This window comes from Carassius auratus, chromosome 14 (assembly GCF_003368295.1).
Source record: "Carassius auratus strain Wakin chromosome 14, ASM336829v1, whole genome shotgun sequence".
Taxonomy (NCBI): domain Eukaryota; kingdom Metazoa; phylum Chordata; class Actinopteri; order Cypriniformes; family Cyprinidae; genus Carassius; species Carassius auratus.
Window position 1 is genome coordinate 14,053,503 of NC_039256.1, and position 12,455 is coordinate 14,065,957.

The 12,455-nt window shown below is 38.1% G+C and overlaps 1 protein-coding gene across 1 annotated transcript in view; it reads left to right on the forward strand.

The window, feature by feature from the left end:
- The first annotated feature begins 1,260 nt into the window (after positions 1 to 1,260).
- The window catches only part of gfra3 (GDNF family receptor alpha 3), a 30,410-nt gene continuing 19,215 nt past the window's right edge, over positions 1,261 to 12,455 (forward strand). The window contains exons 1-2 of the mRNA XM_026280174.1: positions 1,261 to 1,880; positions 10,019 to 10,303. Coding sequence (XP_026135959.1) covers positions 1,838 to 1,880; positions 10,019 to 10,303 — 328 coding nt within the window. The 5' untranslated portion in view covers positions 1,261 to 1,837. The remainder of the gene's footprint in view (positions 1,881 to 10,018; positions 10,304 to 12,455) is intronic.

Genomic DNA, 12,455 nt, shown 5'->3' on the forward strand with positions numbered 1-12,455 from the left:
TTAGTTAAATGGCCATAATTGTCCGCTCAGCAAACCACTCTCACAGACACACACGCACACAGATGACCGTGCAGGCTGTTGCACTGCAGTAATCAACCGAATGTGTATCTTCATAAGCCTCCTGATTATAGACCCAGTTGTTGGGCCAAGTCAGACCACTTGGACAAATCAAATTCTCATTAAAGTTTCATTCGCAAATCCTGAAATTGGAACAGAAATACAGCCTTGGTATATCTCTGTAGTCCTGCCAACTAAACTTCAGAATCTAAAGTTCTAACGGTGTTGTGCTCGTTGTATCCACGGTCTGGACAGCTCATGGCCCTTATGGGATTTCTCTGTATGGAGTTTTGTAAACAAACTGAAACGGAATACCCTGTGAACTCTCTCAATGAAGTCTCGCCTGTTCCCATATTTATGTTTTGTAGCACTGTTAAATATTGTTTTGTGGGTGATCTCAATACTTATATCCAGATTACCTGGGTTTGTTCAATATTATAATTAAATATAACATTAATTTATATGGGTTTTAAACAGAAATAGATATACACAAAGCAGTGGAATTTCGTAGCTTGATTTTATTAGATTTTTTATTAAATGTTATTTTAACATTTGTTCACACCAAGGACGTTAACTATAATGATAAAGGTATAGTTTATAAATGGTTATAAATTTAAAGTAATGGCACCATAAGGATGAGGGCACTGAAGAACATTTAGAAAGATTTATTCCAGCTGATGAATGATAAAACAATGATAGCCAACCAGAATCCATCCTGCTTCTGAAGAGATCCAGCATTTAAAGCTACAGACGGCAAACCTGCAGCGTCTGTCTACAGTAAACAGAATGAAATCATTCAGTGCTGTGGACTATAGTTATTGCTCTGCTGTGAATGGGCCTTTGTGCCCTTACATAGGTTCTCAGTAGTACAAAAAAACACCATAGGATAATTTTCATAAATTTTGTAAATATGCTAAGCTGAAGAACATAAGAGGTTTTTTTATCTTAAAAAATTAAAGTCTAAAAGAGTTAATTATTATTTGGTAAACTTATGAACCGTTTTAAAACCTCTGAGTGATGGAATCCTAAAAAGGACAGTTATTTTTAAGATTGCACAGTTTGACTGTCCTTTATCTCACTTTTTTAATCGCCGTAACATTTTACTATTGCTGAAAGATTCACTTGCAAACTTAGATACTTGCAGAGCAGGCTGAATTTCTCTAGCCTATAGGAGCACCGACCCAGCTCTCCAGAAGGCTGGTCAGGGATTTTGCATGGATGCCACAGAGAAAGGCCGAGCCAATCACAGGGAGGCAGCTGCATGTAAAATTCGCCGCTGAGTTTGAGGACTGGATTGAGCACATTGTGCTGTGGGACAGCAGGAATCAAGCATCTGGGGTCGCTCTCACATATACTGTATTAAACTGATGCGCACTAATGCGCACACTGGCACATCTGACGCGCGCCTTCGGTTACGCTTCTATCACGGTGAGACGCGTTTAAATCGAGGATTATTATTTTAGACAGACTCCGATCGTGAGTATAACGGACATCAGCTGCGTTTGACAGTTTGTAATTTCCCCCGTTTGTTTGTTGTGTGAAATCATTGCTCCTCGGACACCCCTTACGCATTAGAAAGCTTCCGATATCGCACAAGTTTGTAACTGGAACTGGTTTTCGGACACGTCGTTTTGGAGATTTGTATCATTCGGACGGTGGTCCTCTTGTATGGATGTAGTGACTCGGACTGAGTCGGACCGATCCGGGGGTTCCAGACGCGCTTCCCCGAGATTCCCCAGCAGCATCACCGTCCAGCCGAGCGCATCCAGCAGCAGTCGACATGATCCTTCTGGGAATACTTCTAAATCTGTTCGTCATTAAGGGTAAGACTCTTAGAAACAGCCTCTATGACTTATTTTGACACATTAGGGTCAAACTTTAAATGGCAGTGTTTATGCATTACATTTACATGAATACATAAGTATTTACATCGCATATTTACTTAAATTAATGAACAGCCTGAAAAATATTCAGCTGTTTTGTAGAGCTGCCTTCATAAACAATTTATTTGTATAACTATTGTGATTCATTATATTTACATATATACAGTAATATAAAGGTGAGGTGAAAGATGAATGCAAACTATAGGGACTACCTACTATAGAAAAACCATGGTATTGTACATATTCTAATGAAAAAGATAGATAGATAGACAGATAGATAGATAGATAGATAGATAGATAGATAGATAGATAGATAGATAGATAGATAGATATTTTTATGAATGGCTCTTTGGTGGTGAACTTAACTAAATGATACTATTGTAAAACCATGGTATTGTAAATTGAAGTATTGTCTGAGGGAAAATATGATAGAAAAGACAGCTAGCTAGATAGATAATAAATTTTTGGGTTGCGTTAACAGGCAGAAATATACAGTATAGAGCATAACACAATACATATAGAAAGATTAGAGACATCTACATTATAAACAATTTAAACAATACACAATATATTACAGACAAACAGACCAAGTTAGAAGAATGAGCACAACAGATATCATAAACAGATATCATAAACAAGTTTTTATCGTACACATATACATTTTTACTGGTTGCACGCGGTATGCTGTGTATTGGATGTATTATACACATTTTGCATGCATTATATTATATATGTCATGTATAGGTCATACCATAACGTGCAGATCATCTGTAAAAGCCAGAACAGCAGTGATTAAATTACAATTGCATGGAAACTTATTGCACAGGTGTGTTTTAGGGTGACCGCTGTGCCATGTGCTCATGCTGAAACAATAGAAAGGGTTTCATTTTCTAGAGTGCTGTACACTGAGCAGAACAGATGTGTCTGTCACTCCCTCACATATCTTTGTACTTGCTTATTACATTTAACAAACACTGCACACTTTTAAGAGTATCCCCAATACCACCGGATTATCTTTTTATGCAGCTTGTAACAATAGCACAACCCTTTATGTTGTAAAACCAACATAAAGAGCATAAAAGAGCTTAACTAGTAAAATCACTTACTGTTAAATGTGTACAAAAACAAAAATGACCTTTAAGAGACCCTCCTTTAATGTAGCACTCTGAGCTCATCATTATGCTTTCAACAATAGGTAATTATATTTCCTTCATACACAGTACTTTTAATAGTTAAATACAACACTGAGATTTACAGCCAATTAGATGTACTTTACAGCCCTGTGTTTATTTTCTTCACACATTTGAATCACAACAGCATAATAGTTTTAATATCTTAGACATTACAGGAGCTCTTCCGAGAATGATAATCCGGACATGCCAGGTCTAAAAATACAATTTCAGTCAACAAATACCTGTATGTTAGGAGACATCTGTCACAGTCAATATTATCCTAATTATCTGATGGCAGAAACGCACACAGATATAAACAGAGACAGATTAGGCTGGTAAAGGGCAGCTCCATGGTGTTCCTGTAGCACAGCAACCAGCATTTTAGGGATCTGACTTTCTTTCCCCACCTGGGACGACAGGGTGCAATATTGCAAGTGTCATGTGCGAGTGCTTTGTAGCCCAAGTGTCATTCATCATCATGAGTGGTGTTTGTCGCACCCTGGTGCCACGAGAACACGCTGTAATGTGTGCGCTGATCGACAGGTTTATTTATTAGCTGTGTTAATGATTGCAGATTTGATGTGCTCACTCGTGCTGTGTGTATCCCCGGGGGTCGGGTCGTATATCAGCCACACAAATCGCAAAGGGACCCCCTGACGGATATCAAGTGGCAAAAAGATTTAATTTCCACAGTGTATTTGCATAAAGATTCGCATGCTTGAATATGTTTTTAAGAGGCGACCTGAGGTGGAAAGATGTGTACAAACATACCAAGTCAAAGATTGACGGCCTTCGGGCAGGTGCGCATGCGCGAACTCGTGCCAGCCGCGTGCCCAGGTGTGTTTCAGAAAAGGTACGCGTGCGCTACTCTGGACTTTGGCAGCTTCAACTCATCTGCCAGCGACAGATGCTGACAGGTCTGGGAAAAACATGACTGGCAGATCCGCTACAAAAAAATGAGCATTTTAATCTTGTTTTTCAGTAGAATATCTAAACATTCTCAAAATACTGACTTGAGAAGCAAAATAAAAATGACATTTTAATTTGAAAAAGTTATCAAAATTAAGTGATTTTATGCTTAACCCCTGTCTTGTTATCCGGTCATCTTCATGTTATCATATTAGACTAATATATACAGACTTTATTCACACAGGGTATAACAGCATGGAAAATTGCATAAGTGTTTTAGTTTTTTTTTTTTTTTTTTTTTTTTTTAGGATTGTTGCCCATCTTATTATACTTAAGGTGTTTTCTCAGACAAAATTGACTGCCCTACAAAAAAACTAAAACCTAACAAACACTTATAAATCTCTCATTATATTGCAACCAAATATTGGATTCAAAGTTGTTTTCTGTTAATTAGCACAAGTTTTGCTTTTTGGACCTGACTGATCATAGAGCTCATTGATCTGTGCTTCTGCACATCAGTTTTTGAGTGAACATTGCCAAAATCATTCGGAAATAATATTTTTGTGCATAAGCTCAGATCAGTGAGGCCTATGATCTGTCAGGTCCAAAAGAAATGCAAAGCCTGCGCTAATTGAAAGAAAACAGGTATCTTTGATATCTTTGAATGTTGACTTAATACCTAAAACAATTTTTGCTGCTCAAGTAAATGTATCTTCAGATACTCGGACTGTAAAACAAGTGAAAAAATACTGAGTATGAAAATATTTTTTGTTGCGTAATGCTTTCTTCCTCATTTCTGCTTTTACCCAAATGAGATTCTTGCGGAAAGCATGAGCTGCACAAGTTAAGAAATGTTTTGGGATGCTTTAATACACACAGGTGAACCAGGCTTCGTCAGCGCATATACTAATTGCATGGAGAAAAATATGCCATAATGCATCCCAGCCAAGGACATACCCAGGGACAGGCAGACAGCCTAATTACAGCCATTTTTAGCTAATCAAAGAGGAATCGTAAGAAAACGGTTTCAACAAACCACGCTGGACTAGTTAACAAAAAGGTAGTCTTCCCTCCGGGCATGTTTTCTTCACATATGAGGGGACGTTTCGGGTCTTTTCAGGGTCACGTGTGTGTTTTGTTGATAACCAGGATTTGGAAAGGCAAACACGGTGACAGCAGATGGTGTTGGACTCTCTCGCCTATCCTGGAAGATTCAAGCCAAGCGACAGAATCAGAAAGAGCGCGTGCGAGCATGTGTGTGCGTGAGCTCCACTCGCACACGGCTTTTATGATGATGTTGTAGCCAATTTTCATTAAAGGCACTGAGCGCTGTGATTTAGCGGCGAGGACCGTCTCAGCATCACATTCCTGCAGTGCACTCCTTCCTCCCGGGGCTTTTGGATTGTCTTCCGTTTCTCCTCTCTGTCAATCACACGGGCCCATCCGACCCGGTTCTTTTAATATCGCCGCCATGCTTTGATCTGACGTGTCACCAATAGTGAATAGATACGGAGCTGTGACCCACATTTGACAAAACCCTCAATGCAGCAAATAACAGTGTGTGCTGGAAGTCTATACAGCATATTTGCTGTCGGAAAGACACTTAAATATAGTGTTAATGGCTTCTTCTTTGTTCCTTGACATTTGTCATCCTTGCTGAAAAACAGTCATTCACTGTTTTAAATGGATATGAGGGTTTGTTTGTGTGTGTTTTTCTTGAGTAATTTGTCTAAATTGTTGGTTTAGGTCCTGAGATGCAGCATGCTGTAATTTAGCTGATGGATACTTCAGTTTTGTGTGGATCGACAGAAGAGACGTTTTCTTGATATGCATCTTGATATAGTGGAGCTCGGTTTACCACAGAGGTTCAGACCGCTGTACACATTGATTAGTTAATCACGTTAGACCCGCAAATATCGACAGCTGGAGCCGGTTTGCTGTCGCTGGCCATAAATACGGTCACACAAGGATACTTAGATTTACAGTACGTGCTCGCGCTGTCTTTCTCTATTTCACTCACCTCTTTCTTTCTTTCACTCCCCTGTACAGCTGAGCTTCACTGCAGAAACTGCGTCTGTCGTTCTCTCTCAGTGTGTGCATGAGACTTAAAGCCTCAAGGTGTGTGTGTGTGTGTGTGTGTGTGTGTGTCACTGTCACTTGCTAAATGTGATTTTAGTGCGCGCACACACACATATCTCGTAATACCCGGCCAGCATGTGTTTGATTGCCATCAGCCTCCATACTGAGACGGTTTCCTATTGTGTGAGGCGTCTGCTGTCTGTCATTCTGTTTACTTTCTTTCTTTCTGTTTCTTTCTCACTCCATCGCTCACTTTTCAACTCATCTGTGCACTTGTCATTCTCTGGATCGTTCCCTGTTTTACAAAAAGAAAGACACAGAAATGAGATATTTTAGATATTTTTTTGTTTTATTTATTGATTTCGTAATAGTAAATGAACTATGTCACTATTAACTACTGTAGTTGTTTAGTAGCATGCCTATTGTTAACATATTCACAGTTTATTAGTATTAATAAAGCATCCGCATATTCTACCTCCCTAATCCTACCCAATACCTAAACCTAAAAACTAAAAACTTACTAATTATTAATAAGCACCTAATTAGGAGTTTATTGAGACAAGTCATAGTTAATAGTTTGATAATAGTGAGAATTGGACCTTAAAATAAAGTGAGACCAAAATAAATATTAACATAAATTAGTGTTATTCTAGTATAACTGAGACTTTACTTTTGTATTTTTCATATAAAAAGATTTAGTAATTTTGTCATTTTTATGAGTTAGTGTTTTTTAAACATCTATATAGGCTTTCATTTATTTTTGTTTCCTTTTTACACATTTTATTTTAACTTTCATTTGGTTTTCTTTGTTTTCTTACTTTTCAAATAGTTTCTTGTATCTAATCTTTATATGCAGACATTCAGTGGTTGTCTGAAAAATGTACACTTTGGCTCTGTTGAGCTATCAAACAAGCATTGAATACAGCAGCATTGACTCAGCCAATGGCGTGAGTTTAGGGCGGGGCTATCTAATGGCAGATTGAAAACCTGTTTGGAAGCAGACATAAATTCTGCAGTTCTGTTTGGTGACACTAGTGCAACGACACGCTTCACCTTTAAGAAGAAAAACGTCAACAGTGGCAGATCAAACACCTGTCTTTAAATTCAAACTAGCACGTAACATGTCAATATTGAACTGTTTGTCAAATATGTGTGAGATCAAAGTGTGTTTACTTGTCCGTTTAACTTCGACCGCCGCAGTAGATGGTCTTTCACGCATGGATCATCGCTCTGTGAGCTGTGGAAGGAGGTGCCATTTTGTGGTAGTGGAGTCCTGAGCCATGACCAACGCTTAGTCTGCCGGCCACAGCCGTGGATTCTCAATCACCACGCGCTTTAAAATGAGGCCTAGCGCAATTACAGCCCCTGCCGCTGTGAAAGGAAAACAGACACAAAGGGGGATGGGGGTCGGGGGAGAAATACAAGAAAGAGAAACACATGTCTCATGCTTCTACAGGAGTGCAAGGCTTTTTCTCTCGCTACTTAATGAAAAACAGCAAACGTAGCCATGAGATTACACAGCCCTGTCACAGTTTCCCCTCAGGTCACCCTGAGACCCGGCTGACGGCGAGGGTCTCTGGAGTTGATGACGTCTGTCAGGTTTGAGCCTGAGAAGTGTGAGTCCTGAGAGTGTCTGTTGTCAAGGACTTGCGTTGAAACTCTTGATGTATGAAGTTGGTGAATGACGATTTTCTGCTCGTTTAAGTTATCTGTCCTCCTGCAATAGCGAGCCGGGAAATTCCCTTCAGAGAAGAGGTCTCTTTTAAATTATTTTACACATTATTAATTCTGCCCTTGAGTGCAAGTTAAGAGACTTTGATCTTCATTTTTTACACGGCCACTGTCAGAATGTTTTCTATGAGTCTAGAATGCAGATATTATAACTCTGATATAGTATAGAGAAAGTGATGAAAATTCACAAACTGTAATTCGTCATAACCAGGTCCACAGGGAGTCAGACCTGAACAGAAAACTCACTCACAAAGTTCTACATATTCTTCATATTTGTGTGTGTTCTCTTTTTTAATAATCTCTGTTTTATGGTCAGCCAATTCATGAAATCAGGTGTGAATTGGATTGGCTATACCCAACAGGAAGCTGAACTGGAATTTGAAGACTTTGGGCCCTATCTTGCACCCAGCGCAATTGACTTTGTACACCGACGCATGTGTCATTCCTATTTTGCACCCGCGCAAAGCGCGCTTTTCCCTCCACAGAGGCACGTCGCTAAACTAGTGAATGAACTTGCGCTCCCTGGGTGGTTCAACGCAAAAAAGGAGGCGTGTTCCGGCGCAAACAATCCCTGGTGCTATTTTGCTGTTCCATTAAACAATTGCGCCACTGACCAGAAAAACCTAGTCTAAAGTCAGTGGCGCGTTGCGCGTTGTTCATTATGCTATTTTAAGGGCGCATGCTTGACCATAATGTATAGCGTGCACAACGCGCATACACTTTGCTCATGTAATCTACACAGATGCAACAGTTATTTTTGCAAATCATAAATTGTTACACTAAAAAAATATTAACACATGAGATGACGGAAATCATTGTGAAATCTTGCTTACAAATGATTCAGGCTAATTGTAGTAATTAAGGATCAGACCTGTTTGAGGTCATATATGTATATAAGGACATCTGACAAATTTGTTTGTCCGTCAAGAACCAGGAAAAAAAAATCGATGAAACAATTGTGGCTATTTCCTCCCACGCCTGTTTAACCGACGCTATTTTGGGTGGGTTTCTCCCATCCCCATACAACACAACTTCTCTGTCTTTCATTGCTCTTACAAGAACATCAGTCTCCTCGGCTGTGAACCGCTCCTGGCGTGCGCCTGGTAAATACGCCATAATAATAGCAATCCATAATGGAACTTGCGCACCTGCTTATAAAGGGAATGTTGGATGACGCTCCGATTGGTTTATTTCACGTTATGCCCAAACCACACCTATGAATAATGAAGCTACTTCAGACCAACCCACTTTAGATTTGCGCCGGGCGCAAGAGCCATTTATCCCGCCGGGAAAATAGCAACAGCGCCGAGACCCGCCCACAAAGTTACTTGCGCTTCGCGCTTTGACACTTGCGTTTCAGATCGTTAAAATAGGGCCCAAAGACAGGAAGTAGAAATTACGAAATAGCAGTTCAAATAAATGTAATGTGCAATGTGTTATGGGAAATAAAGTGTACTATAAACTATCTGGCCTATAAACTTGAAAGACTTCTATGTATTTTATTTTTTTCAAAACAAGGCTTTGTCAAGGCAACATTCAACAAATTTTGTTTTTCTACTTAAAGGGATAGTTCACCCAAAAATGAGAATTCTGCAAATTAATACTCACCCATAAGACATTCATTTTAAAAGTATTCTTGTAGCTTCATAAAATTAACCAATGATGCCACATGGACTATTTTAACAATGTCCTTACTTCCTTTCTGGGCCTTGAACGTGTGAGTTGCATTGCTGTCTATGCAGAGTCAGAAAGCTCTTAGATTTAATTAAAAAATATCCAAAGAGGAACAAAGGTATTACGGGTTTAGAATAACATGAGGTTGAGTAATTCTGCAACCTCTTTGCTAATGTACCTCCAATTCAATTCAAATTCAGGAACTGACTGGGAATATTGGGATTCTCTATTGATTTTATAATGTTGTAGTTGCTCTTGGTTCCTTTAAAGACTTTTTGTGATGTTTAAATGCATTTCACTGTTGATTTTTTACTGAAATGTCATGTAGAAAAAAGCATGTATGGCAATAAAAAAATGTGTGATTCCATCTGGGCCTACCCACAACTGTGTCCAAATGCCTGTCTGTGGAGCCAAATGCTGTCTGCTAAATCAATTAGCTCACTGGTAAAAACATATTTTTAATAAACACTTGGTTTATTGATTTTAAAAGGAACTTTACTCACCATCCTCCAGGGGCTGTTCCCTCTGTGGTGCCAGTGTTCCCCGGGACTGTGGACTGCATAGAGGCTGTAAATGAATGTATGGTGGACCCTGAGTGTAAGCGGCAGTTCCGGCATCTGGAGTACTGCGTGGACGAGGAGGCGGTGGCTCCCCTCAGTCTGGAGGGGCGGCAGGTCTGCGTCGATGCCCAGAACAACCTCATGCACTATCAGAACCTGCAAGAATGCAAGTGTCAGCGAGGCTCTCGCTTGGAGCAACAGTGCCTGAGCGTTTACTGGACTGTCCGTTTTCCACAGGGTAAGAGGCAGAAGAGAGAGTTTTTACTTTTTGTATGATGATTGTTGTCAACAATAAGCCCTCTTATATTTCAGCCTCTCCTCTTCAACCACTTGGATCTGTTCTCATTTAGTTCCACCCTATTATTATTTTTTTTCGATAAAAGTCCTGTTTGAATTACAAATGGTTTCTTGCAAAGGGAGCTCTAGGGAGTCTGTGGAAAGTACAAAACAAAATACAAATACTTTTAGTTATAGACCAATATTTACTGTTAAAAGGACTATAAAAATACATTTAAATGATCAAAAATCCCATTGTAAAACTACATTATCGTTATTCATTAAATTGATCAAAAGATTTCTGTTTCAAATAAACTCCGAAGTTGTAAAGATTGAAGGTAAAAAAAAAAAAAAATCATAGTAAGCATTGTTTGCAATATTGATGATAAGAAATGTTTTTGAGCAGCAGATAAGTATTTTAGAATATTCTTATGAAGGTATTATGTAACACTGAAGACTGGAATAATGATGCAGAAAATTCTACTTTGCATCACAGGAATAAAATATATTTTAAAGTACACTACCAGTCAAAAGTTTTTCAACAGTAAGAATTTTTTGTTTTTATAGAATTCTCTTCTGCTCACCAAGCCTGCATTTATTTGATACAAAATACAGCAAAAGCAGTAATATTGTGAAATGTTTTTACAATAAAAAAAAAAAATCTATTTTTAAATATTTTAAAATGTAATTTATTCCTGTGATCAAAGCAACATTTTCAGCATCATTTCTTACTCCAGTCACGATCCTTCAGAAATCATTCTAATATTCTGATTTGCTGTTAAAGAAACATTTATTAGTAGTAGTAGTAGCAATATTTAAAACAGCTGAGTACATTTTTTTCAAGGTGCTTTGATGAATAGAAAGATCCAAAGATCAGCATTTATCTGAAAGAAAAAGCTTTTGTAACATCATACGCAACACTGTTCAAAAGCTTGAGGTCAGTATATACATATTTTGGGGAAAGAAAATATAGAAATTAATACTTTTATTTAACAAGGATGCTTTAAACCGATCAAACCCCTAACCCTAAGTGATGATAACAACATAGTTACAAAAGATTTCTATTTCAGATAAATTCTGTTCTTCTGAAAACTATTGAAAACTGAAAACATTCTACTCACAATAAAACATTTCAACATAATAAAAATGAATCTTTTTTGAGCAACAAATCAGAATATTAGAATGCTTTCTGAAGGATCATGTGACTGGAGTAATAATGCAATAAAATTCAGCTTTGAAATCACATGGATATATATATATATATATATATATATATATATATATATATATATATATATATACAAAAAGAAAATGGTTATTTTAAATAGTAAAAAAAAAACTTTGGATCAAATAAATGCAGGCTCAGTGAGCAGAAGAGACATCTTTAAAAACTGTAGTGTAGACAGAACACCTATTTTAAACTGTAATAATATTTCACAGTATCAAAATTTACTGTATTTTTAAACAAAGAGAGGCTTCGTGAATGTTTCAAAAACATTAAAAAAAAATCTTACTGACTTTTGAGGGGTGTAAATATATATACATATAGTTATATTATAAGATATTATAGAAGTTAAATTGCTAATGTAGTTTCATGTTTTTTTAAAGACTCCCTGGAATATTCCCTGATTTAACTGCTCATGTCCAGCAATTCCCCAACCAGTGAATGTCATGATGAAAGGAGAAAGTGAATAAGAAAGTAAAAGAGGGAGTAGGTAACTCCAGAGAAAATTAATGCATAAAGAATTCAGTTAAATCAATTTCAAAATGACTGCCTTTGTTCTGTCGGTCATAAACAGTGTACTCACAGATCTCAGTGGATGTTCTTTCAGGACATGCCAAAATGCTTTAATGAGAGTGTTGAGTGAGCTACCAGAGGATTTAGATTTAGGCAGTAATAGCATTTAATGAGTGCTCAGTAATGTGTATGAGATGGCAAGGAGGCATAAAACCCAGTCAGACACTAAACAAACTACTGGCTCCCTGACAGTGCTATCGTGATTAATCTCGCCAGTCCCTCATCTGTTCATTACGCTCGGCGGGACGGACGCATACATGCAGGAACCCAAATATGTAACGTTCCGTCGAGGGCGTCTGGTTCTGTCTCACGGCTG